The sequence below is a fragment of the Aureococcus anophagefferens genome (assembly GCF_000186865.1).
Source record: "Aureococcus anophagefferens unplaced genomic scaffold AURANscaffold_4, whole genome shotgun sequence".
Classification (NCBI taxonomy): Eukaryota; class Pelagophyceae; order Pelagomonadales; family Pelagomonadaceae; genus Aureococcus; species Aureococcus anophagefferens.
This window is the reverse complement of record NW_008705564.1, coordinates 2166839-2192468: the sequence shown is the minus strand read 5'-3', so window position 1 is coordinate 2192468 and position 25630 is coordinate 2166839. Positions and strand designations below refer to the sequence as shown.

General features: G+C 72.2%; 10 protein-coding genes across 10 annotated transcripts; 4 read left to right on the top strand and 6 right to left on the bottom strand.

Moving 5' to 3' along the window:
* Positions 1-937: 937 nt before the first annotated feature.
* Positions 938-1963, top strand: AURANDRAFT_11529 (hypothetical protein; the record flags this gene model as incomplete). Its single annotated transcript, XM_009036291.1, has 1 exon — positions 938-1963. A coding segment is annotated over one exon (1026 nt), but the record flags the coding sequence as incomplete, so codon positions are not given.
* Positions 1964-2230: 267 nt separating this feature from the next.
* Positions 2231-2431, bottom strand: AURANDRAFT_17697 (hypothetical protein; the record flags this gene model as incomplete). Its single annotated transcript, XM_009036135.1, has 1 exon — positions 2231-2431. A coding segment is annotated over one exon (201 nt), but the record flags the coding sequence as incomplete, so codon positions are not given.
* Positions 2432-2902: 471 nt separating this feature from the next.
* On the top strand, positions 2903-3091 carry AURANDRAFT_9205 (hypothetical protein; the record flags this gene model as incomplete). The annotated part of the gene is made up of 1 exon (XM_009035935.1): positions 2903-3091. A coding segment is annotated over one exon (189 nt), but the record flags the coding sequence as incomplete, so codon positions are not given.
* Positions 3092-6697: 3606 nt separating this feature from the next.
* Positions 6698-7375, bottom strand: AURANDRAFT_59922 (hypothetical protein; the record flags this gene model as incomplete). The annotated part of the gene is made up of 1 exon (XM_009036134.1): positions 6698-7375. A coding segment is annotated over one exon (661 nt), but the record flags the coding sequence as incomplete, so codon positions are not given.
* Positions 7376-8826: 1451 nt separating this feature from the next.
* On the bottom strand, positions 8827-9885 carry AURANDRAFT_62284 (hypothetical protein; the record flags this gene model as incomplete). The annotated part of the gene is made up of 4 exons (XM_009036133.1): positions 8827-9204; positions 9357-9404; positions 9491-9630; positions 9678-9885. 4 exons carry the CDS (start codon positions 9883-9885, stop codon positions 8827-8829), a joined length of 774 nt encoding a protein of 257 aa, XP_009034381.1.
* A 2748-nt stretch (positions 9886-12633) lies between these two features.
* GS (hypothetical protein) lies at positions 12634-14108 on the top strand (the record flags this gene model as incomplete). Its single annotated transcript, XM_009036292.1, has 3 exons — positions 12634-13480; positions 13533-13618; positions 13698-14108. The coding sequence occupies 3 exons, from the start codon at positions 12634-12636 to the stop codon at positions 14106-14108; spliced, it is 1344 nt and encodes a 447-aa protein (XP_009034540.1).
* Positions 14109-17033: 2925 nt separating this feature from the next.
* AURANDRAFT_17811 (hypothetical protein) lies at positions 17034-17246 on the top strand (the record flags this gene model as incomplete). The annotated part of the gene is made up of 1 exon (XM_009036293.1): positions 17034-17246. A coding segment is annotated over one exon (213 nt), but the record flags the coding sequence as incomplete, so codon positions are not given.
* An 855-nt stretch (positions 17247-18101) lies between these two features.
* AURANDRAFT_22659 (hypothetical protein) lies at positions 18102-18500 on the bottom strand (the record flags this gene model as incomplete). Its single annotated transcript, XM_009036132.1, has 1 exon — positions 18102-18500. A coding segment is annotated over one exon (399 nt), but the record flags the coding sequence as incomplete, so codon positions are not given.
* Positions 18501-20624: 2124 nt separating this feature from the next.
* Positions 20625-22304, bottom strand: AURANDRAFT_62282 (hypothetical protein; the record flags this gene model as incomplete). The annotated part of the gene is made up of 1 exon (XM_009036131.1): positions 20625-22304. One exon carries the CDS (start codon positions 22302-22304, stop codon positions 20625-20627), a length of 1680 nt encoding a protein of 559 aa, XP_009034379.1.
* A 220-nt stretch (positions 22305-22524) lies between these two features.
* On the bottom strand, positions 22525-24561 carry AURANDRAFT_62281 (expressed protein; the record flags this gene model as incomplete). Its single annotated transcript, XM_009036130.1, has 3 exons — positions 22525-22791; positions 22923-23673; positions 23861-24561. The coding sequence occupies 3 exons, from the start codon at positions 24559-24561 to the stop codon at positions 22525-22527; spliced, it is 1719 nt and encodes a 572-aa protein (XP_009034378.1).
* Positions 24562-25630: the final 1069 nt, after the last annotated feature.

Sequence of the window (25630 nt, the reverse complement as noted above, 5' to 3'; positions counted from 1 at the left end):
CCCGAACCAGTGGAAGGCCGTTTTCGGCCGCTCGAGCTTGAGCGCGGGCGGCGAGTGCGGCCGCCCGCCGAGGCCGTCGAGGAGCAGCGAGTTCAGGCGCTTCGCCGTCGGCGGGTTGCCCCCCGCCGACGCGCCGAGCTCCTCGAAGGACGGCACCTCGTCCTGGAACTCGCCGTGCCGCAGGAACGTCGCCACGAACGGCGCGTACGCGGCGCCGAGTCGTAAGAGCAGCTCGAAGTACTCCTCGAAGCCGCTCCGCCGCCGCTCCTTCGTGAACTCCGCCGACGTGGAGAAGAGGGACTTGTGGGGGAAGTTGAACGTCTCGAGCGCGACGTGCGGCGCGGCTTTGAGCAAGGTCGTGTGGAAGTTGAGCACGTCGCTGTAGCGCTTCGACACCTTGCGCGACTTGCCCGTGTCGTAGGTCACCTCCACGGGGTAGAGCGTGATGGGGCCGGCGCCCACGTCCATGTCCTCGTAGGTCGGCACGCGGATGCGCACGATCTGCGGCATGGCTGTGCGTGCTGTGCGCGCTCGTCGGTCGTCGAGGGCTCGGCGGTCGTTCCGCGTTCCGCGAGGGCGCGGCGGCCGCCGGTCGCTGCGTCTCCTAGGGCAATCGGCGGCGGGCCGGCGCGGCCGTGCGCGTCGCGCGCGTCGGTATTGGCTGCCGGCGCGACGTCGAGCTTGGGGCGCGGCCGCGAGAAAGCGAGCCCTTGTGCCAAGTTGTGGTAATTCAGCATGGTCCGCGACTTTGCCCCGACGCCGTAGCCGCGACGGCCAGCCCGAAAAGCGCGGCGCTTGCCTCGACGTCGTAGCCGCGACAGCCAGCCCGGACAGTCGAAACAACACGATGAACGCCTTCCTCTCGTCCATGACCGGCAGCAAGCCCAAGAAGAGCGCCCTCGAGAGCGCGGTGGCCAAGCTCAAGGAGGGCAAGCGCCTCGACGAGCTCAAGCAGTTCAAAGTCGCCCTCGCGCTCTATGAGGACGGCCTCGCGACGCTCCTCGGCTGCCTCAAGCAGGAGCGCGACGCGGCGAAAAAAGCCCAGCTGGCTCAAAAGTTCGAGGAGTATTTGGCGAGAGCGGAGCAATTGAAAGCGTCGCTCGGCGCGCGCGCGCCGGACCACCACGCCTACGGCGCGCGCGTCGCCGCGCCGCCGCGCCCGCCGCCGGCGCCGTCGGCCGCGGCTCCGGCCGCGCGGCCGGCCCAGACGCCGGTGGCCCCGGAGGCGCCGTCGCCGCACGAGGCGCAGATCCTGGCGGAGATGCTCGACGCGTCGCCGGGCGTCGGCTGGAGCGACGTCAAGGGCCTCGAGGGCGCGAAGCGCACGCTCAAGGAGGCCGTGGTGCTGCCCTACCTGCGGCCGGACTTGTACAAGGGCCTCCGGTCCCCGCCGAAGGGCGTCCTCCTCTTCGGCCCGCCGGGCACGGGCAAGACGCTGCTGGCCGAGTGCGTCGCGTCCGAGAGCCGCTTCGCCTTCTTCGCGCTCTCGGCGTCGGCGTTGACGTCCAAGTGGCTCGGCGAGGGCGAGAAGCTCGTGAAGGCGCTCTTCAAAGTCGCGAGGGACCGCGCGCCGTCCGTCGTCTTCCTCGACGAGGTCGACTCGCTGCTGAGCCGGCGCGGCGACGGCGACCACGAGGCGAGCCGGCGCCTCAAGACGGAGTTCCTCGTGCATCTGGACGGCCTCGGCGGCGGCGGGCGCGTGCTCTTCATGGGCGCGACGAATCGCCCGTGGGACTTGGACGACGCGTTCCTCCGCCGCGTGCCGCGGCGCGTGCTCATCCCGCTGCCCGACGGCGCCGCGCGGCGCGCGTTCCTGGACGCGCTGCTCGACGGCGAGGACGGCGCGCGCACGTCGCTCGACGCGGCGCGGCGCGAAAAGGTCGTCGCCGCGACGGAGGGCTACTCCATGTCGGACCTGCGCGCGCTCGCGGAGGAGGCGGCCATGGGGCCCCTGCGGGCGCTGGGCGACCGCGTCGCGACGGCGCGCGCGCGGGACGTGCGGCCCGTGTCGCTCGCGGACTTCGACGCCGCGCGGCGCGCCATCAAGCCCGCGGCCGACGCGGCGCTCCTCGCGCGCTACGACGACTGGGCGTCCCAGTTCGGCACGCGGGGGAACTAGCGTTTCTGGTAACGCTCCGGGCGCCGTCGAGGTGGATCTTTTACGAGACGCGCGCCTCCGCCGGCGCTCGGGCGTCATGGGCGCGGCCGCGGGGCGGCCCTAGGACATGAGCTTGCCGTAGATGTGGAGGAGGACGACGAAGCCGATGAACATGAGGCTCATGACGAGCACGGTCGTGGGGCCGATCTTGAGGCCCGGGGCCTCGTCAGCGTAGAAGCGGAGGATGCCCGGCTGCGACCGCTGCATCGCGCGCGCGCCGCCGCCCGACGACGTGCGCGCCGGTCGTTTCCGCTGCTGGAGGGCGCCGCCGGCGGGGCCGCGGGCCGGCGCGGGCCTGCGGGCGGGCGGGGAGGTGAGCGGCGCGCCGCGGCGCGGCGCGAGGAACTGTGCGCTTCTGGGCGGTTTCGGCCCGCGGGCGGCGGGCGCCGCGCGCCCCGGCGGCGGCGGGACGGGCGCACGGGTCGAACGCACCTCGAGAGCGGGTTTCCGGCGGGCTTGGCACCTCCTTCGGCCATGGTTGCTGTGAGTGTGCGACGAGACGCGCGGCCGCAAGCACGATCAGCGAGGCGATCCGGCTGATGGTGCCGCCGCCGAGGCGAGTTGAGGCAGCTCCAAGTGGCACTCGCCGTAGCCGTAGCCACCGCCCGCGCCGCCTCCGAAAACGCGCCGATCACGCCTCGAACCATGCTCAAGGTCGCGGTGCTCGCCGCGTCGCTGGCGGCCGCGGCGGGCAAGGCCAAGTTCGAGGACAAGTGGGAGAAGTTCTGCGGCGTGCCCGACTGCTACACGGAGCTCGGCCTCGTGCCCAACGCCACGAAAGCCCAGATCCGGCGCCAGTACCGCACGCTGAGCCTCGAGTTCCACCCGGACAAGAACCCCGGCGACGCCGCGGCCCTCGCCCGCTTCAACAAGATCGCGCGCGCGAACGAGGTGCTGACCGACGACGAGCTTCGCAAGAAGCTCGACTACTACACGGAGAACCCGGGCGAGTACTGGAGCCTCTACGGGTCCTTCATCGACTTCAAGTACAAGCCGAAGACGGACCTGCGGTTCGCCGTCTTCCTCATCCTCCTCTTCGCGTCGCTCGTGCAGCCTGCGCTGCAGCTGTCGAAGCACCAGCTCTACGTCGCCCAGCTCACCAAGGCCTGCCTCATGAAGTCGCGGGACTCGTCGCTGTCCGCCGACATCCGGCTCCGGGCCGACGAGATCGTCAAGGCCGAGGCCGCGGCCCGCAAGAAGGACAAGTCGAAGGCGCGGATGACGTCGAAGGAGGAGCGCGAGCTGCTGGAAACGACGGTCAAGGACCTGGTCGCCGCTTCCGATTTGCCCGCCGAGTTCGCCTACCCGAGCGCCAAGGACACGATCCTCTACAAGCTCGTCGCGGGGCCCCTCGCCAAGTTCAACGAACAGAAGCGCGCGAAGGACGTCCAGGCGCGCCTCGCCGCGGGCGCCGCGCTCTCCGAGGCGGAGATGCAGGAGCTCATGGAGACCTACCTCGGCGGGCCCGAGGAGTGGGACGCCCTCAGCGACAAGGACCAGGACGCGCTCTTCGCGGCCAAGTGCCACGTGAAAGCCAACTTCGACACGTGGCGCGCGAAAAACCCCAAGGCCGAGGTCGCCGCGGCCAAGTCCCCGTCGAAGAAGGAGCTCCGCCAACGAAAAAAGGGCGCCCCGGCCTTCGTCATGGAGGACTAGGGGGCGGATCCCCCGCCCGAAGACCGACGCGCCCCCCGACACGACGACGACCCGCGCGCGCGCCGCGACGACCGCGCGCCGCACCCCTCCCGCCCCCCCCCACCCCCCGCGGCCTCCCCGTGGTAACTCGCCGCTTACCGCGAGCGCCCGTTGAGGGAGTGTGTGCGCAACTAGTACTGCGGTGCGTCTATTCATTGAACAGCAACTTGCCGTCGCCTTCGACCTGCCTTTGTTCCGGTCGCGATGGTCGCGCAGCAGCCCCTTGTGATGCATCTGCTGCTGCTGCTGGCGCCCGCGCTCGGCCGCCTCGGCACGCGGACGGCAACGAACGGCGCAATCCGCGTCATCTCCATAACGCCGGCGCGCTTCCCGCGCGAGATCGCCACGCAGCTGACCATCGACGGCGAGAACTTCGCCGACGGCATGGTCGTCGCCATCGACGGGCTCTCGGGCAACCTCTATTCGGCGGACCTGAGCGTCTACCGCCCCATGCGGGCGCTGAACGCCACGGTGCTGAGCCCGACGCGCGCCGTCGTGACGACGGTCCCGACGCAGAACGGGGGCCCGTGCACGGTCCGCGCGAGCCCGACGGGCGCCGGCGACTGGTCCGACAAGGCCTCGGCGCCCATCGCGAGCGTCTTCGCCGCCGTCGAGTTCGCCGTCGGCCGCCGGCCCTACACCGTCGAGCGCACCGGCGCGCTCCTCGCGCGGCTCGACCCGTCGTTCTGGCCCCGGGGCGCGACGGTCTCGGCGACGCTCGCGTCCGCGGACCTCACGGACGACGTCGTCCTGGTGGCGCCGACGGCCGCGACGGCCGCGGACCTCCGCCTGCCCTTCTCGCTGGGCGCCGTCCCCGCGGACCGCGTCGAGGGCAACGTCACGTTCGTCGCGGAATTCGGAGACGTCGCCGTCGCCGCGACGCGGCGGTTCTCGCGCGCGGTGCCCCCGTCGTCCTACGCGGGCTCCATCGTCGCCGTGGACCACGAGACGCGGGCCTTGGCGTACTCGCGCGGCTACCTCGCGGGCGACGCGCGCGCCGCGGGCCGCGGCGCCGCGCTGGCCGCCGCTGGCGACGCGGCGCTGACGCCCCTGGCGCTCGCGGGCTGGTTCAACTCGCCCTTCGAGTACGGCCGCGTCGGCGTCTTCGACGGCGACGCCGCGGTCTTCCGCGAGGGCCTCGACCCGCGCTTCGCCGGCGGCGCGTCCACGGTCGCGGACTGGGCCAAGAGGGGGACGACGGTCATTCGAGGCGGCGACCTCAACGCGTCCGAGCTCGACGCGCTGCACGCGGTAGGCATCTCCGCGCTGCTGGGCGTCTCGGGCATGGGCAACGCGACGGCGCTCGTCGAGCACGCCGCGCGGCTCCGGGACCACCCCGCGTTCCTCGGCTACTACATCTGTCGTCGCACCAGCGTCCTGTGGCCGTGACGACTTTCGAGAGATTTTGACCGGGAAAACGATGAGAAGTCGTCACCGTCATGCTTGGTAGGCGACGACTGCTGCAAGGGCGCGGCGTACACGCGCGAGGTCCGCGACGCCTACGAGACGCTGCGGCGCTTCGACCCCTTCCACGTCGCCGCGGGCGCCTTCGAGTGCGGCGAGATGCACAGCTTCCAGGAGCCGCTTCTCGCCGTGGACCTGCCCATGCGCGAGAATTACCGGCCGGACCTGCCGAGCCACGCGGGCGACGCCGTCGGCGGCGAGTTCGCCTTCGCCGGCGGCGACGGCGCCCTGCGCCTCGCGCCCATGCGGTGGGAGCCCGTCGTGAACATGCCGCAGCCCTGCCGCCAGGCGACGGGCCGCGCGGTCGTCGCCGAGGCCTTCGTCGGTCTGGTCACGGGCGACCTCTTCCACCTGAACTGGTACGTCTTCAACCGGCAACAGGGGTTCGAGCGCTGGCCGCTGTTGCCCTACGTCGACGAGGCGAACGCGATCGTCAACGAGCTCCTCCCGCACCTCATGCGCGGGGAACGGCGGGAGATCCGAGTCGCCGCGGAGGACCTCTTGGAACCGTCGCGGCCCGCGGTCGTCCGCGCGGCGGCCTACGCGCTCGACGGGTGCGTCCGCGTCGTCGCCGTGAACGCGGGCGACGCGCCCGCGCGCGCGACGTTCGCCGCGGCCGGCGCCGCCGGCGCGGCGACACGCCTCTTCGACGCGAACGTGTCGCGGCCCGTCGTGAACGGCGCCTTCTCCGACGTCCTCGACGGCCTCGATACGAAAATCTGGTCCCTGGGCGGCTGCGACGTCCCCGCGGCGCCGCCGGCGGAGCTCGTGAGCGACGGCGGCTTCGAGTGGGTCCAGAATCCGACGGTGCCCGCGTACGTGACGTGCGCCGACACGCCGCGGCGCGGCAACTGCTTCAACTACGACATGCACTCGCAGCACTGGACGCTGCCGGCCGTCGACGACGGCCGCGACGGCAAGGTGTGGCTGAGCGTCGACGGCGCGCGGCCCTTCCGCGGCCGCCGCGCGGGGCGGCTGACGCTCGTCAACGACGAGCCCGTCCGCGTGCCCGTGCCCGGCGCGGGCCTCGACGCCTACGGCCCGCCCCTCGGCTTCGGCCTCGACCTCGGCGCGCTCGGCGCGACGGGCGCGGTCCGCGTCTCCCTGGCGGCGTTCTCCAATCCGCCGGGGTCGACGCTCGCGATCGCCGCGGGCGCCTGGGACCCGGCGCCCGCGGACCCGGAGCACGCGGCGTCGCCGTCCGAGCCCTGGCGCGGCGCTCTGGCCGGCGCGCCCTGCGTCCTCGGGCCCGCCTACGCGACGTGCTCCGCGACGATCGACCTCGCGGACCTCCCGGCGACGCCGTCGGGCAAGGTCGGCCTCGTCCTCGAGATCGCCGGCGGGCCGGGCCACGTCTACCTCGACGACGTCTCTGCGACGCTCGTGGCCTAGCGCCGTTAGCGACGCGCGTAGGTCACGAACTGGTTGTTCGCGGGGAGGTAGGCGACGTCGCGCCGCTCGAGGCCCGCGGCGGCCGCGGCCGCGTCGCACTCCTCGATGGACGCGACGCCGCCGTAGCCCTGGGCCCGGAGCGACTCGTCGAAGCGCTCGTTGTTCGGGCCGACGTACGAGCCCGCGAAGGTCCACGTATCGTAGATTCCCAAAACGCCGCCCTTCCGGAGCGCCGCCGCGGCGCCCGCGAAGAAGGCGCCCACGGCGGACCGCGGCATGATGTGGACCACGTTGATGGAGAAGCAGCCGTCGTAGGCGCCCGCCTCGACGTTGGGCCACGGACGTTGGGACACGTCGACGAGCGCGGCCGCGCGGATCCGCGAGCCGAGGAGGCCCGCGGCGGCCGCGTGCGCGTCCGACGACCGCAGCGCCGACGCGTCCGCGTCCGTCGGCTGGAAGGTCGGCGTCGGCCAGCGCCGCGCGAAGTCCGGCGCGTGCTCGCCGGGACCGCAGCCGAGCTCCAAGATGGTACCGCAGTCCGGGAAGCCGGCGGCCTCCATCGCCGCCGCGATGGGATCCTTGTTGCGCGGGAACGCTGGAGATCGCTGCATCGTCGACAGTGCGGCAGCCGCGGGCACGACTACGGCGAGCAGGCACGCGATGGACCTCACCATCCAAAGACTCTGAGGCTCACTGCAGGTTCAACTGCCGTTCAAGGTCGACGCGCTGACATCCGAATATGGCGCTGCTGATGAAGACGCTCTTGGTCTCTTTCATGGTCCAGGTGGCCGCCGACAGTACGACGTGCGTCGCTTACTGCCAAGCTCTGGGCCGGACAGGTGGCACGGTCATCGGGACAGCCCCGATTTGCGATGGACGATGCGGGAGCGACTGCCCCGGGCGGACGGAAGATTACGACTGCGTCAAATGCGACCCGGCGTATATGGACGACTGCGGGAGCTATTGCTGGCAATGGGGTGAGAAGAAATGCTGCTGTGATCTCGCGGAGGACGCCGTCGTCTCCAACACGACCGACGCGAAGAAGGCGCCGCTCCTCCGCGGGTCGGCCCCGGCCGAAGTGCAGCGGTGATCGATGGCGGTGCTCCTTGTACATGACCCCTGCGCGCGCGTCCGCGCGCTCCGACGAGCCGCCGGACGACGGACCGCCCCCGGGAGCAGAGCTTCTTGATCGTACAGGAAGGAGCCGCCGCATAGCGACGGCGCCGTCTCGTCGCGCCCGCCGGGCAGCTCGATGTCGCCGAGTTCGTCCTCCTGCAGGCGCGAGAGCACGAGAGCACGCGAGAGCGGCGCCTTCGGCGCTCTCCTCGCGCCGCGCTTCTTCCTCTGGCCGCGGGGCGACGGGAGAGGCGACGGCGCCCGGGCGTCGAGCCGCTCGCGGATGTCGGCGAGCTCGCGCCGGATCGCGTTGAGCGGCGCCTCGGCGTCCCCGTCGTCGGCCGCGTCGGCGGCGGCGGCGGCGGCTCCGGGCTCGGGCCGCGCGGCGCGGTAGCGCGCCTCGCCCTTGCCGACGAGGACGCCGACGACGGCGACGGCGAGGCCCACGACGCCGATGAAGAAGTAGCCGATCATGTCGCGGAAGCCGAAGACGAGGTCCTGGTCGTCGTCCGTCGGCCCGGCGCCGCAGCCGGCGGCGACGCGCGGGTTCACGGGGAAGAACGCGTCCTCGATGGGCGCCTTGGCGTAGTCGGCGATGAGGAGCGCGTGCGCGTAGGACGCCGCGTCCTTCAGCGGGTCATCGGCGTCGTCGCGGAACGGGATGCTGTAGACGTACTCGCCCTCGACGGGGCCGATCGGCTCGACGTCGCAGCCGAGCGCGCCGCCGCCGCCGAGCGCGTCGCGGATGAACGTGTTGCGCGCGTAGTGCGTGTGCGTGACGACGCCGTCGCACTCGCCGTCGAGAAAGAAGTGGAAGAGCTGCGAGTAGGCGTCGGCGCTGCGATCGTAGCCCGGGAGGTCCTTTATGGACACGTAGCGCACGTTGGGGTAGTTCGCGTCGAGCCAATTCTGCGTCGACGTCGCCTTGACGCAGGGCCGGAGGCCGAGGTCCTCGAAGGACTGGATGCGCGTGATGGGCTGCTGCCCGATCGCGGAGATCGTCAGGAACGTCGTGAGGTTCGCCTGCGGATCGCGCGCGAGTGGGGCGGGAGCGCCGCGCCGGGAGGACGCCGCAGTCCCGCGGTATACGCCGCCACGACGAGCAGCGTGAAGAAAGAGAAGATGAGGACGAAGGCCTTGCCCGCGCGCGACGTCGGCTCGAAGCCGCCGGCGCCCGTCATCGTCACGCCGGCCTGGTAGACGCCCGTGTAGAGGTCCTCGCCCGGGTTCCCGGCGGCCTCGTCCCGGATGAGGAGCGCGTAGGCCGCGCCGGCGAGCACGACGAGCACGAACAGCGCGAGCCAGACGTCCGCGGAGAAGGGCCGCGTCCAGTTCTCGAGCCGGTCGACGAGCGACGCGCTCGTCTTGCCGTCCGGCACCTGCGCGGGCGGCGCGTCGCGCGGCGCGTCGGACCATACCATATCGCGCGGCCGCGCGCCCGCGCGAACGCCGACCAGCCCGTCCGGAGGCTCGGCGGCTCGAGCCACGACAGGTAGGGTATTGTCGCCGATGTCATCGGGAAGGACGAGACGACGGCGTCGAAGGTCGTCATGTTGTCCTGGAAGTAGCGCATAAAGTCCTACCAAGCACGTCGGTAACGATTATTCATCGTTTTCCCGGTTAAAAAACTCTCGAAAATCGTCACGGCCGCAGGACACTGATAACGGCCTCCGTGCCCTTGGGGATGAGGCCCGCCGTCTGGTTCGCCGCGCAGTCGTAGGACTCGGCGCACATGACGAAGTAGCGCACGGTCCAGCCGCCCCGCGCCGCGAGGGCCTCCATGAGCGCGACGTAGAGCCCGTGACCTGGCCCGTGACCTCGACCGCGTCCGCCTCCGTCGGCGTCGCCGCACCGTACGCCGCCGCCTCGTCGTCGGCGTCGTAAAAGTAGAGGAACGCGTTGCTCTTCGCGTGCCGGTGCAGGACGCGCACCTCGCGGCCCGCCGTCGCGGCGAGGGCGTCGGCGTCGGGCGCCCAGGCGCCGGCGCCGCGGAGGAGCTGCGACGCGACCGCGAACCGCAGAGGGCTGCCGCGCGCGCCGTTGCCGGTGCGGTCGACCATCGACGCGGAGAATTCACCACTGGTGCTGGAACGAAGCCGCTCACGGTTTGTGTTGCAGGCGTTATCGCGATGTTGAACTCAATGGCGGGTCGCACGGAGTTCTTCACTTCGCTCCCGGCCCTCGAACCGCCCTCCTATCCTGGGCGGAACGCACCTCGTCCACTACCTCCGCGAATTACACACCGGCGCTTCTTTTTTCTTCGCGCCGGCCGCGGGCCGCGCTCGTCGCGGCGGGCGACACACAAGCTATGCACACAGGCGGGCGCCGAGGGCGCCCGGCTCGCCTCAGGGCATGTCCGCCGGCGCGCCGCCGGAGCCCACCCGTTTGAAGCCGCTGTTGCCGCCGCAGCAGAGGAAGCCCATGATGCCGATCGCGGGCGCGTCCTTGCGCTCGACGGCCTCGGGGAAGGACACCTCGTCGATGACGATCTCCGGCTCCGGGTAGCGGCTCAGGTCGTCGTCGAAGTCGTCGTCCATGCGCTTCGGCGCCTCCGGCGCCGGCTCGTCGGACGCGTTCTCGGCCCGCGGCGGCGACTCCTTGCCGCCGCCTCCGTTCGGCGGGCCCTCCTCCTTGGTCTCCCCGGCGTCCGGTGCGCCGTCCTCGGGCTTCGGCTGGGCGTCGATGACCTTCTGGGAGACGTGGATGTGCTGCATGGACTTGACGCGCACCATGCGCGGGTCCTCCTCGACGACCTTTTGGGGGCAGCAGCAGCAATTCTCCGGCGGCTCGTGGCTGTGCACGGGATCGTTCTTCTTCGGGGGCCAGTGCGCGTTCTTCACCTCGCTAGAAGCCTTCGGGCCCGACCCGCCCCGGCCCATGCTGGGGAGGGTGGCGTCTTCCACAGGCCCAGGCCAGCCAGCCGCGTCGGCGCGACGGGGCTAAAAATGAAACATCTCAGAAGATTCGTTGCAGTCCCGACAAGTTGAGGTTTGCTCCTTCCTCCGGGGAATGGAGTCGAATGGAGAACGCACCGACGAGAGAGAACGTCGCGGACATTCGGCGTGTGCGACGTCCGCAGCAGTGCTGCGGCGACACTGCCGGCCTCAGAAGCCACCCGACATCTTAGAGGTCCGCGGGCCACGCGACGGCCGGCGCGGCCGCGGGCGGTGCGGGCGGCAGTGGCCTCCGGTAGTCCGCGGGCTGGAGGATCGCGTCGAGGTCCTCGACGAGCGCGTTGTGCGCCTCGACCTGGGCCTGCGCGCGAGGCGCGTCGCCGCGTCGCCGCGCGGCGCGCGGCGGGACGGGAGCGACGCACCGTGGGGATGCGCGGCTCCGGCGCCGCGCGCTCGGCGGCCCAGGCCTCCTCCATGGCCGGGAGCTCGCGCGTGCTCAGCATCATCGGGACTGCGGGGGGGCGTACGCGTCGCCGTTCGTCGCGGCGCGCGACCGCCGCGACGCCGCGCGCGCGCTGTCGTCCGGGTTCGTCGGCAGGCGCTTCGGCGCGAGGAGGAAGTAGGACAGGATGGGGAGCGCGACGATCTCGTCGCGGAGGTCGTCCATCTGCCGCTGGAGCGTGTTGAACTGGAAGAGCACCTCCTCCCAGCGCAGCACGGCCTGGAACCGCGCCTGGCCGATGAGCGCTTCGATGGACGTGCGGATCAGGTGCGCTTGCGACCGAAGGCGCGCGAGGTTCGTGTTCAAGGTGTTGTCCATGGCGCACTGCGCGCGCGCGGCGCCAAGGTGCACCTCTCGAGCAATGTGGTTGCCCTCGATCTCCAGACTCTGGGCTTGCCTCAAGGACCCGATTTCGGCGCCCGCGCCGCACGATCTGGGCGACCGTTCGTCCCCGAAACGCGTCGGCGCGCGCCCTCGACGATGCGGGCACGGCTCGCGGCCGTCGTGCTCTTTTTGTGGGCCCCCGCGGCCAGTGCGCTGTCCCTCGCCTCCCGCCTCGAGGGCCGCGCCCAGCAGCTCAAGTGCCCCTTCTTCAAGCGGCGGTTCCTCGACGCGGCGCAGGCGGCGCGCGAGTCGCAGGCCTGGCTCTACGCGCGGCACAAGTCGCTGCTCGGCCTCGACGCGTTCGCGGCCGTTTCGCCGCCGCCGGCGGCCGGGGCCACGCTCTCGCGCGCGGAGACGCTGGCGGTCCTCGCCGCGGACTTTGACGAGCGCCAGTACTACGTGACGGGCTTCCTCAGCCGCGAGATCTACGACCCGCGCTGCTTCTTCGACTCGCCGGACCCGGACATGCCCGTGCGGTCGCCCGAAATCTTCGCGCAGTCGCTCCGGGGCCTCTTCGACGCGCGGCGGTCGGCCGTCGAGCTCCTCGAGCCGCCGACGTTCGTCGACGCGTCGACCATCGTCGCCGAGTGGCGCCTCGAGGGCGCGCTGCGCCTGCCCTGGCGGCCGCGGATCAAGGCCTTCGTCGGCCGGACGACGTTCACACTCGGCGACTCGGGCCTCGTCGAGCGCCACGTCGAGGAGTGGTCCATCCCCGCCTGGGACGCCTTCCTCTCCGCGGCGTTCCCGGGCTTCGGCGCGCCGCCGGCGCCGGACGCGGCCGCGCTCCGCGCGGGCCGCGCGGCCGCCGCGGGCGCGGACGCGCCCCTCGCCGCGCGGTGGCCGCCCCTGGTCGCGCCGAGGTAACGGGCGCTAAAGGGGACTCGAACTCCGGCGGCACCGGTCGCGTGGCGCGCTTTTCCGGGCAATGGTGAACCCCCAGGTTGAGGTTGAATTCCGGGGCAGCCTCTCAGTGCACGATGATAGCCGCACGCGCCCTCGCGCGCCGCGCCGCGCCCCTGCGGTCCTACATGACGGCGTCGGAGCTCCGGGCGGGCGTCGCGGCGGGCGACGTCGAGACGGTCATGGTCATGATGCACGACCTCTACGGCCGTCCCATGGGCAAGCTCTTCGACGCCGACTTCTTCCTCGCCGACGCCCTGGGCCACGGCACGCACGCCTGCAACTACCTCGCGGCCGTGGACATGGCCATGGACCCCGTCGACGGCTACGCGGGCTTCGGCTACGCCGAGGGCTACGGCGACTTCCACCTCGCGCCGGATCTCGCGACGCTGCGCGCGTGCTCGTGGCGCGAGAAGACGGCGCTCGTCCAGTGCGACGTGCGCGACGGCGCGACGGGCGCGCCCGTCGCCGTCGCGCCGCGGTCCGTGCTCCGGAGCCAGGTCGACGCCGTCGACGCCGCGGGCCTCGGCGGCGCGAACGTCGCGTCGGAGCTCGAGTACTTCATCTACGCGGACTCCTACAAGGCCGCGCACGCCAAGGGCCACTCGAACCTCGAGCCCATCGGCCAGTACGTCGAGGACTACCACCTCCTCCAGGGCGCGCGCACCGAGTTCTACCACCGCCGCGTCCGCCGTGCGCTCAAGGCCGCGGGCATGGTCGTCGAGACGTCCAAGGGCGAGGCGGCCAAGGGCCAGCACGAGCTCAACGTGCGCTACGACGGCGCGCTGGCCATGGCCGACAACCACGTCGTCTTCAAGCAGTGCCTCAAGGAGATCGCGGACCAGGAAAACATCTCCGTGACGTTCATGGCCAAGCCGTCGGCGGACGAGCCGGGCAGCTCGTGCCACATCCACTGCTCGCTCACGCGGCCCGACGGCTCCAACGCCTTCCTCGGCGACCGCGACCTCGGGCCCGGTGCGCGCCCGCGCGACGCGCGCCGCCCGCGAGAAAAGGAGGGACGCCGTAGGCGCGCGCGGCGTCTCCGACGTCTTCGCCCACTTCCTCGCGGGCTGGATGGCGCACACGCCCGACCTCATGCCGCGCGCGCGCCGCGTCCCCCGTTCGCCCGCCGCCGCGGACGCCGCCGCCCAGGTTCTACGCGCCGACGGTCAACGCCTACAAGCGCTACCAGTCGAAGAGCTGGGCGCCGACGGCCCTCGTCTGGTCCGCCGACAACCGCACGGCGGGCTTCCGCGTCGTCGGCTCCGGCGAGGCGCTCCGCGTGGAGATGCGCATCCCCGGCGCGGACGCGAACCCGTACCTCGCCTTCGCCGCGGTCCTCGCCTCGGGCCTCGCGGGCGTCCGGGCCAAGCTCGAGCCGCCGGCCCAGTTCGTCGGCGACGCCTACTCGACGCCGGGCCTGCCCCTCGTGCCGACGACGCTCAAGGACGCGAGCGCGGCGTTCAAGGCGTCGGCCTTCGCGCGCGGCGCCTTCGGCGACGTCGTCGTCGACCACTACGCGACCTTCTTCGACAACGAGGTTCTCGCCTTCGAGCGCGCCGTCACGGACTTCGAGATGCGCCGCTACTTCGAGCAGATATGAGGAGCTTAATCGTCGACGGCGATCGGACGGGGCGCGTTCTTCCGCGCGGCGAGCTCCGCGGCGACGTACGCCGCGCGCTTCTCCCGCTTCGTCGTCGGGACGGGCGGCGGCGCCGTGAAGGGGGACGTGGGGATGACGACGCCGAGGAAGACCAGCGACGCGAGGAACGACGCGGCGATCTTGTCGCCGTAGGCCGCGTTGTCGACGTCGACGACCGCGTCGCGAAGCCGCGTCGCCAGGGCGACCGCGTCCGCCGCGGCGTCCGCGGCCTTGGGCGGGCTCGGCGCCGCGGCGGGCGCCTTGGACGCGGGGGCGGGCTTCTCCGGCGCCGCGGGCGCGGCGGTCGGCGCCTTCCCCGCGGCGATGGCGTCGGCCTTGGCGAGCATCTCCTCCGTCGCCTTCGCTCCGTCCTCGGGTTTGTACGCGGCGATCTCCTTCGCGGCGCCCTTGACGGCGCCGAGGAAGGAATTCGTGGCCGACGCGGCCTTCTCCACCGTCTCCGCGGTCTGGGTCACGGTCTTCGTGACGCCGTCGGCCGTGCGCTGCGCGCGCGACGGCAGGTCGGCGACGAAGTCGATGGCGCCGGTGATGGATCGCGTGGTCTCGTCCACGGAAGATTGGACGCGCGACGGGATGGACTTGATGCGCGCCGCCGTCCTTTTCGCGCCGTCCACGGTCTCGTCCAGCGTCTCCGCGACGCGACCCGGCAGCGCCTGGACCGTGTCGATGGTCTTGGCGACGCTCTCGACCGTCGCGGCGGCCTTCGCCTCGACGTCCGCCGGGAAGCGCCGGATCGCGTCCGCGGTTTCGGCCGCGGACGCCACCGTCGCGTTGATCTTCGCCGACGCGGCGGCGAGGGGGTCGGCGGGGGGCTTCGCGCTTTGTTCGCCGCTGGAGCCGGCGACGGCGCCGGCGAGGTCGCCGACCTTGTAGGCCGCCTCCTTGGCGCCGTCCCAGAGCGCGGGGATGTCGACCTCCACCTTCACCTTGATGGCGTGCCGTCGCACGAGGGTCGCGGGCGGCTGCGGCGGCGGCGCGAAGGCGTTGGCGCCGCCGAGGGCCGCGAGGGCGAGGAGCGCGCGCATCGTGTCGTAGGCGGCGGTGCGCGTGGTCTGGTCGACGGTGCCGCCGACTCGCCGCCTCGCCACAGTCGGCGTCCAAAGACATTCGCCTCGTCGCGACGCGCCGGCACCAATGTGGCGCTGGCGCATCGCCGCGCTGCTCGCGGCGCTGCTGCGCGCCGTCGCCGACGACGCCGCGCCCGCCTGCGCCGTGCCGCCGGACCGCGTCGACGACGACTACTGCGACTGCCCGGTCGACGGCGGCGACGAGCCGCACACGTCGGCCTGCGCGTCCGCGGCGCTCGCGGCGCGGCCGTCCTTCGCCTGCGCCGGCGGCGGCGCTGGGTCCGCGGCGTTCCTGCCCGCGAGCCGCGTCGGCGACGGCGTCTGCGACTGCTGCGACGGCGCCGACGAACCCGCGGGATTCTGCGGCGACGACTGCGCGGCGCTCCGGGCCCGGGCCGAGGCCGACGCGGCGGCGGCCAGGGCCGCGGCGGCCGCGGGCGTCGCGAAGATGCGCACCATGGCCTGCGAGGCCCGCGCGGGCAAGGCCGAGGCCGCGCGGGTCCTCGCGGGCTCCGAGGGCGAGCTCGACGGCCTGCGCGCGAAGATCGACGCCGCGCGCGCGCGCGTCGACGAGGCGCGCGAGGCCCACGCGGCGCTGAAGCGCGCCGACGGCGAGCGGGCCATCTACAAGGAGCTGCGCCTCGACGCGCTCTCCGGGTCGGAGTTGCGGCGGCTGGTCGTCGATCTCGCGCGCGAGGCCAAGGCCGGCGACGCGCTCGTGCGCCTCGCCCGCGTCGCCAACGGGCTGCCGGCGGTCGAGCCCGCCGAGGCGGAGGCCGAGCCGGCGGCCGACGAGCCCGCCACCGAGGCCGAGGCCCTCGAGGCCGAGGCCGCCGACGAGGCCGCCGAGCCGGAGCCGGAGGGCGCCGAGGCGGCGGGCGCCGAGGCGGAGGCCGTCGGGGCCGAACCGGAATCGGAGGCCGCGCCCGAGCCCGATGCCGACGCCGTCGAGGCGGAGGGCGTCGAGGCGGAGGGCGCCGAGGCGGAGGGCGCCGAGGCGGAGGCCGTCGAGGCCGAAGCGGAATCGGAGGCCGCGCCCGAGCCCGATGCCGACGCCGTCGAGGCGGAGGGCGTCGAGGCGGAGGGCGCCGAGGCGGAGGGCGCCGAGGCGGAGGCCGTCGAGGCCGAAGCGGAATCGGAGGCCGCGCCCGAGCCCGGGACGGAGGCCGTCGAGGCGGACGCCGCGGCAGACTCCGAGGCGGAGCCCGAGCGGCCCGACGCGGACGCCGACGCGGACGCCGACGCGGCGCTCGACGAGCCCGCGCCGGAGTACGAGCAGACCGTGGAGCTCGACGGCGGCGGCGAGGACTACGACGCCTACGGCGACGACTACGACTTCAGGGACGACTACGGCGACGGCGACTACGGGTCGAACTCGTTCGCGGGCCTCGACGACGAGGACTTCCCCGACGACGAGTACGGCGACATCCCCGACGACGTCTTCCCCGACGACGACTACAAGAGCCGGCGCTACGACGACGACGACTTCGACTACGGGAAGAGCTACGAGCCGGCGGACCCGCGGCTCGACGTCGACGGCCACGCGGACCCGGACAAGGGCTACGTCAGCGCCGCGCAGAAGAAGGCGTTGAAGAAGCTCGAGGGCGCGCTCCGGGACCTCGAGGAGGAGCAGCGACGGAAGGAGCGGCGCCTCGACAAGGCGCGCGACGCGCTCGGCGACGACGACCGCTACGGGCGCGATTCCGCGCTGTGGCCGCTGCGCGAGACGTGCATCTCGAAGAAGTTCTCGGGCTACAAGTACGAGGTCTGCTTCTTCAAGGGCGCCAAGCAGGGGTCGACGCGCCTCGGCGACTACCAGCGGTCGACGAAACACGCGAACAACGTGACCGCGACGCTCGTCTACGAGCACGGCGAGCACTGCTGGAACGGGCCGAGCCGGTCCCTCGCCGTGACCCTCGTCTGCGGCGCCGAGACGGGCATCCTGGACGTCGACGAGCCGTCGACGTGCGTCTACGCGGCGACGGTCGAGACGCCCGCGGTCTGCGTCGACGCGGACGCGCCGGACGTCGACTGCGCGGGCTACAAACCCGCGTTCGCGCTCTTCGACGGCCTCGACTCGCCGAAGAAGCGGAAGAAGGGCGCGCGGAAGCTGCTCAAGAAGGCCAAGGCCGCGCTCGCGTCGTTCTTCGGCCGGGACTAACCGTTTTTTCCTAGAGTCGCCTAGACGAAGTCGGAGAGGTCGCCCTGGACGGCCCTGATGAGCAAACCTTTTTAAAGTCGCCTAGACGAAGTCGGAGAGGTCGCCCTGGACGGCCTTGATGAGCTTCATCGTGTCGACGCCGATGGTCGGGTCCTCGGCCGCGAAGCCCTGGAGCTGCATGGCGACGGTCATGAGGTCGTCCTTGGCGTAGCCGTGGTCGTCGAGCACGGGCGCGAGGATCTCGGAGACGACGGGCATGAGCTTGACCATGCGGAGCATGCCCTTTTGCGACTCGTCGCCCGTACCCTCGATGTCCTCGACGATCTTGACGAGCTTCTCCTTCGTCGCGGGCACGGTGATGGCCGCGAGGCAGCCGTCGAGGAGCTTCCGCGCGATCTTGGCGTCGAGCTTGGGCTTCTCGTCGGGCGGCGGCGGGCTCGACGCGTCCGCGCCCGCGGCGCGCTTCGCGGCCTTGGTCCGCTTCCACAGCGCCTGGTTCTTCGTGGACAGGCACTGCTTGTCGAGCCAGGCGTCGAAGGCGCCGCGGTCGGCGTACTTGGCTAGAAGCTTCTCGTCGCCGGCCTCGTACTTCTTGGCCTTGGCCTCGCGCCACGCGTCGCACGCGGCCTCGTCCTTGGCGGTCCAGAGCGCCAGATCGTCGGGCGCCCAGGCCGGGAAGTTCGTCACGGGCGTGCTGTCGCCCTTGATGCGCACGATCTCCATGACGAAGATCAGCATGGCCTTGGCGGGGATCTTCGGCGGCTTGCCGTTGGCGCCGTAGGCGAGCTCGTAGGGGATGTACATCTCCCACTTGTCGCCGACGACCATCAATTGCATCGCCTGGGTCCAGCCCTTGATGACCTGGTTCGGCGCGAAGGTGCTCGGCTTGCCGCGCTTGTAGGAGCTGTCGAAGGTCGTGCCGTCGAGCAGCATGCCCGCGTAGTGGCACTCGCAGGGCGAGTCGACCGTCGGGTGCTTGAGGCCCGCGCCCTCGACGAGCACCTTGTACTGGAGGCCCGTCGGCAGCGACACGACGCCGGGCTTGGCCCTGTTCGCCTCGAGGAACGCGATGCCCGCGGCCTCGCCATTGGGATCGTCGGCCATGGGTGCTTTGGCGTTCGCTGTCCGCGAGTGCGGCGGCGGAGCGTCGAGCGTCGAGGTCGATGGACGACGATCGATGTGGAAGTTTTCAGCATCGCTGAAATTTCGCCGCGGCCATCGATCGCAGCTGCTGGAGGCTTCGGACCGCGGCTGTCGCAAAGTCGGGACGATGCAGCTCTCGAAAGGCGCGCGCATCCTCCTGAAGACCGTCGCCAGCGGCGACAGCCTCCTCGGCGCGGAGCTGCTCCTCAAGGCCGAGGGCCGCGCCGCGTTGACGGCGCAGTACGCCGCGCTCTTCGAAAAAGGCGACGTCGCGGCCATCGCGACGGGCACGAAGTGGGGCGTGCCCTTCCTCGAGTCCCAGGCCGTGCCCTTCTTCGAGGACTACGGCCGCGACAACGACATCTCCTACTACGAGGTCAACGAGCCGGACCAGACGCTCAAGAAGACGCAGCCGAGCGGGTACCGCCACTGCGTGCCGCGGTCGCTCGTGTCCGAGGGCGAGAAGAAGCTCTTCGCGGAGACGCTGCTGGCGCTGGACCTCGAGTGCCTGTTGGCGGCGCGCGGCGACGGCGCGGCGGCCGCGGGCCTGTCGCTCGACGTCGACGGCGACGCGGAGGCCTACCTCAAGGTCGGCGCGGCGTCCGCGCCCGACTTCTTCGTCGCCCGCGTCGCCGACGCCGCGGCGGCGGCCCTGGCCGTCGCGGCCCTCGAGGCGAACCGGTCGCGGATGGCGTTGGGCAGCCACGTGGACCTCAAGGGCATCCGCCACGACGACGCCGAGGAGAGCCCCGTGGGCTTCGACATCCCCGTCGTCCTCGTCCCGGGCGCGGCCGCGGACCTCGCCGCCGTCGTCGCCGCCGCGCGGTCGCCGGCCGTCGCGGGCGTCGTCGCGCCCGCGCCGCTCGGCGCGGACGAAGCCGCGGCGCTCGGCGCGACGTGCGCGGTGCTCTCGCCCGAGGGCGCCGGCGCGGCGGTCGTCTTCGCGCCCTAGGCGAAGGGCCCAGTAACGAACGGAAAAAGTTACATCGGCCGGGCGGCGAACAAGGCGCGCGCTACTTGGCGAGGAAGAGCTTGTGTGGCCTCTTGAGCATGGCGTGGGCCTCGATCCAGCAGTGGCCGATGGGGTCCCGCGCCGTCGCGGCGCTCGCGTCGTCGGCGCCCTCGACGGCGCCCGCGAGGTGCTTCGACTGGAGGTCCGGGATCACGTCCGGCGAGTCCGCGATCGCGGAGTGCGACTCGTGGAACTGTGAAGCGGGCTCGAGCCGCTCGCAGAGGCGCAGCTCGACGCCGCCGGCCGCCCAGGGGAGGCCCAGCACGAGCTGGCCCGGGTCGCCGAACGCCGAGTGGCCCACGCGGTCCGCGCGCGCGCCGCACGAACGGAGCTCCTCGAGCGCGTCGGCGACGGATTCGGTGCGGAGCACGAGCGCCGACGTGCCCAGCGACAGGGGCTGCACGCGGAAGTCGACGGCGCCGGACCGCAGCACGCCCGGCGACGCCGACGTCGCGCCGTGGCACCGCCGCGCGGCGTCGCAGAGCTCCCGCGCGGAGGCCTCGACGCCCGACGAGCTCAGCACGACCTCGCGCAGCCGCCCGCGCGCGCCGGGCGCGAACTCGAAGCCGCCGAGCGCCAGGCCCGGCCCGTCGCGCCAGCACCGGTGCACGAGGGCGCCGACGGACGTCGACGCGCCCGTCGTCGCGCCGAAGGCGACCAACGAACCCAGCGGCGGCGCGCCGCGGGCCTGCCGGACGCGCGACAGCCAGGACACCTCCAGGACCTCGATGCCCACGTTGTCCGCGGCGTAGGCCGTCCGGCTCCCCGTGCTGCCGACGGCGAAGGGCGCCTCGCAGGTCAGGCGGAGCTGGTCGAAGAGTCTGGCGCACTGCTTCACGGCGCGCTGGCTGTCGGTGAGGATCGTGGCGCGGAGCATGGTAGTATACGGTGACGGCGCGCCGACGCTTTCTTCGCTGCGCTCGGCGGCCTTCGTCGACTCGTATGCGGTGCGCGCTTTCTTCGACGCGGCGCGACGCCGGCGGTCTGACGTCTGGAGAGAGAGCACGCGCGCGCTCGCAAATCTTCACGATCAGTGCAAGGTGCACTAATGTTACCGTCTCAGGCCGTGCCGCCTACTTGGCGGCGAAGTCGAGGGTCGTCTGCTTGGAGACCTTCTTCGTCGTGTCGAGCTTGAGGTCCGTGAGGAGCGCGTCGAGGAGCTCGATGTTCCGCGCGGCCATGGGGTCCATCTCGTTGCGGAGCTTGCGCTTGAGGGCCTGGGCCGCGTCCTCGATGAGCGCGCGGTCCGGAGGCGCCAACGTCGGCGCGAGCTGGGAGAAGAGGGACGCGCAGCAGGCGAGCGCGGCGTAGAATGTCTCGTGCGCGCCGAGGCACGGCGACTCGGCGGTTTTCGAGGTTTCGCACTTGTGCAGCGCGGCCGCGACGCGCGCGGGGGGCGGAACGCCGGCGTCGTCCAGCGCCCCGAGGCCCACGAGGGCCCCGGTCGCCGCGGCGACGTGCGCGGCGACGAAGCGGCCGTCGGCCGGGCAGGGGAGCGCGTTCAAAGCGATCACGTAGCGAGCCGCGGCGTCGCCGGCGGAGAGCGGCGCCGCGTCTTCGACCAGCGCCGGCGCGAGCAGGTCGCCGAAGCCGTCGAAGTCCGCCGCGGCGAGGAGCGCCGCGCGCGCGAGGTCCCGCGCGGCCGCGCGGCACCCGCGGCAGTCGTGGACCGCGGCGTCGGGGGCTACGACGCCCGCGCAGACTTTCCCGAGCGCCGCGAGCGCCGGCGCGTCGAGGGCCGCGGCCCCGGCGTCGACGCAGGCCGCCCAGACGCCGAGGCAGCGCGCGAGGCGGCGCGGCGCGGGCGCGTTGCCGTCGCGCGTCGACCCGGGCCCCGCGCCGCCCAGAGCTTCGCCGAGGTCGAGCGGCGCCTTGACGTAGTGGCGCAGCACGAGCGTGACGACGTCCGGCGTCAGCAGCGGCCGCGTCGCCGCGTCGTGGGTCTCCGCGAGCTTGGCCAGCGTCTCCGCGGCGCCGAAGGCGACCGCGTCGCGCGCGTCGAACGCGACGAGCAATTGGAGCCAGCGGATCAGCGCGGCGCCGACGTCGAGCTTCCGCAGGCCCGCCGCGGCGCCGAGCCCGCGCTGCGTGGTCACGTAGTGGGCGCCGTAGGCCTCCTCGAGCGCCTCGACGAGGCGCGCGGTCGCGTCCGGCGGCCGCCGCCGCGGCGAGCCCGCGTCCGCGGCGGCCGCCGCGGCCGCGTCGTCGTCCTCCGCGGCGAGCTGCGCGAAGGCCTCGAGGAGGCCGTACTCCGCGAGGGCGACGGCGTTGCTGTCCTTGCACTCGCGCGCGGCGCCCGCGTCCCGCGACAGCTCGAAGCGCGCCTGCGCGAGCAGTTTCGCCGCGGTCGCTTCGTCCGGCGACCCGAGGTGCGCGGGCAGCGCCGCGCCGATGACGGCCTCGTAGACCTCGTCGTCCAGGGCGCCGCCGACGCCGTCCTCGTCGTCGGAGCCGTCGACGAGCTTCTTCGCCGGCGGCGGCGCCGCGCCCGCGCCGCGGCGGATGTAGTCCCAGTCGATCTGCGGCGCCGCGGCGCCGCCGCCGGGCTCGCAGCAGGGCTCCTTGCTCTCGCTGATCGACGCGACCTTCTCGCGGGACGCCGCGTTCTGGAGCCGCAGGGACTCGAGGCGCGACGCCTTCTTCGCGTCGGCGACCATGAAGCTGTCGAGGAGCGACGTCGACGGCTTGGGCTTCTTCGCCGGGCGCCGCACGGCGGGCACGTCGCCGAAGAGGTCGTCGTCGTCGTCGTCCATCGTTTGGTTTATGCGCGCGCTGGAGCTGGAGCTGCGTTCGGTTGTCGCGCGGCGCGACGAGGCGGCGCGCGGGTCGACCTTGGGAGATGCTTTTTGAGCGCTCTCAACAACTGGCGCCGCGCGCTCAGCGCCACCAGCGGCGCGCGTCGCCGCGCGCGCCAGGCCTCGCCGCCACTGTCGCCCGCAAGCACCCCATGAAACAAACGCCCTTTTTTTTTAATTACGACAGGACGCAGGCGGCGCTCGAGCTCTGGGCGCGGAGCAGCGCCGGGTGGCTCAGGAGCGGCTTGCGCTTCCGGAGCTTCCGGAGCTTCCGGACGTTGATCCAGGGCAGGAGCCGCTTCCGCAGCGGGCACCAGACCGCCGGCTCGCAGGCCAGGGCGCCCTTGAGCGCCCGGGAAAAGGCGGGGAAGTCGAGCTCCGGGTGCGGGAGCGCCGCCGTCGCCTGCGGCCCTAAGATCAGCTTCGCGAGGTCCGCCGCCTCCGCCTGGGCAGGAAAAGAGAGATTCAAGTTCGCTTCAACGTGAGTGTTCCGCGCGCGCGCGTTCCGGAAAAAGCACCCACGCTTCGAGACCGTTCCAAGAGATGATCGCTCGTCCAAAAATCAGCCGAAACGACTGGACAACGGCCGAGAGAGGAGCCTTTGAAGTTGGGAATTTCGCTCTCTTTTCCTGCCCTGGCCTCCGCGAGGCTCAGCGGCCGCTCGTCGAGCAGGTCGAAGATCTTGTCCGAGCTGCCGAACTCCCGGAGCCGGTGCAGCACCATGGGGTAGCTCAGCCACGGGTTCAGCTCGCAGACCTCGTTCGCCTCGCCGACCAGATCGTCGAGCACGTCCATGTCCAATTCGAGGTCCTCGTCGACGCGCCCCCAGTAGTTCACGACCTTCTCCTCGTCCGTGCAGAGGCGCACGATGACCCAGACCGGCAGGTCCCGCAGGGGCGCGAGCGCCGCGTGCACGTCGCCGTCCGTCGCCGCGCCGTCGGACGCGATGACGACGCACGCCTTCCGCCCGCGGGAGCGCAACTCCGGCGCGCGCCGCGCGAGCACGCCGCAGACCGACGTCACGGCGGCGCACAGAGGCGTCTTGCCCCCGGGCCCCGACGCGAGCATGTTCTTCAGCCGCTCGACCTCGAACTCCGCCGAGTCCTCGTCGACGGTGTGCGTGATGGACCCGTCGGCCGGGTCGCAGTAGATCGAGTCGTGGCCCCGGTGGAGCCAGCGCTTGTCGCGCTCGTAGCCGACCCTGCAGCTCTGGGGCTCGCCGTTGCCCGGCGGGTTCAACAGCACGAAGGTCGTCGGCGCGCGGAGCCGCGCCGCGAGCGTCGCGTGCCAGTGGATCGTGTCCGTGAGCTCCTCCCAGCGGCTGCAGCTGTGTGGAGAATAAATCTTCAACACGACTTCAATGGGCGCCGTGCTTCGAGAACTCGCCGAGAGCAATCGACTCGTCCAAAAATTAGCCAAAACGACTTCGATTCGACCGAGCTAGAGAATTTTGAAGTTTGGTCGGGACGTCCGAACCAGCGGTTGATTTGCACACAGGGCTGCACGTCACGGACACGTCGCCGCAGGCGCTGCGCATGATCTTGTGGCCGTCGCAGGTGCTCATGGAGCCCGAATTATCGATGATCCAGATGCGCTCGACGTAGGTGTCGACGGACTTCTGGAGCTGGAGCTTGAGCCCGAGCGGCAGGTTCAGGCGCTGCAAGTACGCCTCCGCGTCGCCGCCGCGGTGCCGCGGCGACGCGACCTCGCGCCAGAGGCCGTCCAGGCTCCCGCAGCGCGCGAGGCCACCCGACGGCTGGCGCGGCGCGTCGTCGTAGGCCGGCGGCGGGTCGTACGCGGCGTCGTAGGCCGGCGGCGGGTCGTCGTCGCCGGGCCGCGGCGCGGGCCCGCGCGGCGCCGCGCGCCGCGGCCGGCGCCGGCCGCTCGAGAGCGGCGGCGCGCCGAGGTCCAGGCTCCGCCCCGACAGGTCGAGCGGCAGCGGCGGCAGGCGGCCGCCGGGCGCCGCGCTGGGCCGCGGCGCGCCGAGCGCGCCGCCGAGGTCGGACTCCGCGACGCGCGTCGCGCCGAGCGCCTCGCCGAGGTCCATCTCCGCGACCATGGCGATGGTCGGCTCGAAGGGCGGCGGCGCGGCGTCGAGGGCCCGGGGCACGAAGGGCGCCTGCGGCGACGGGTGCGCGTAGCAGGCCGTCGTCGTGAAAAAGGCCTCGGAGTCCGTCGTCGTCGCGATCTCGTCGACGGGCGTCGCCACGGCCATCGTCGCGAAGGCGTCGTCCCCGCCGGCCCCGTCCAGCCGCCGCCGGGTCGTCTCCGCGGAGGAGAAACCCATTGGAAGAGAAGGGCGGCGCCGCAGGCGGGCTGCCACCTTGGTCGGGCCGAACGATGATTTGGTGGAACAAGGGGCACTGTAGCCATGGTGAAGCTCCCCTTGGGCGGAACCTGATTCTTCAACTTGCGCGCTTTTAGAAGGCCCGGGTCGAGACGATGGTCAGCTCCGCGCGGCGGCGGCGCCGCTGCGCGAAGAAGAGCCGCGGCGGCGCGCCGCCCGCGGCGGACGGCGGCGCGCCGAGCCGGCCCGCGGCCGCCCTCGCCGACGTCGGCGGCGGCGCGGACTCGGACGACGACGTCGTCGTCGCCTACGCGAACGAACGTCTTCTCCTACGGCCGTCCGAGGAACAGGCCTTTCTCGACGAAGCGCGGGCGTGGGTCCGCTCTGGCGGCGACATCAATGCTCTCAAGTTCTACCAGTATGGCTTAATTGATTTTCCCGGGAAAACGCGCCTGCATCGCGCAGCTGAGCTTGGGTACTGTTCGGTCATTCGTTGGCTCCTGGACCACCGTGCGGACGTGGAAGCGGTGACGGCCAACTCGTCCTATACGCCGCTGCACGCCGCCGCCGATTACTGCCGATGCGACGCAGCGGTCCTCCTGCTGGACGCCGGCGCTGACGTCGATGCGGCGCGCGGTCGCTATTGGCTTACCGCGCTCCATCGTGCCGCCAGCAGCCCGTACGCCAACGTCGTCAAAACGTGCAAGCTCTTCCTCAGTCGGGGCGCGTCGCTCGACGTGCTTAGTGCCAGCGGCCGAGATTTCGAGGCCATGGGACTTGTCTCCGAACGCGCGGAGAAAGCCGCGTTCCTCGCGGACGTCCGCGCGGCCGGCAGCTGGTCCGCGTACGTCGCCGCGCCGCGAAAACAGCTCCTCGCCCTCCGCCGCGAGCTGCCGACGCACTTCCGCACGGCCCCGTGCCACGAGCGCGCGCAAGCCCGGCTCTTCCTCGACCCCCGCATCCCCGACGACGTCTTCGTGCACGTGCTCGCATTCTC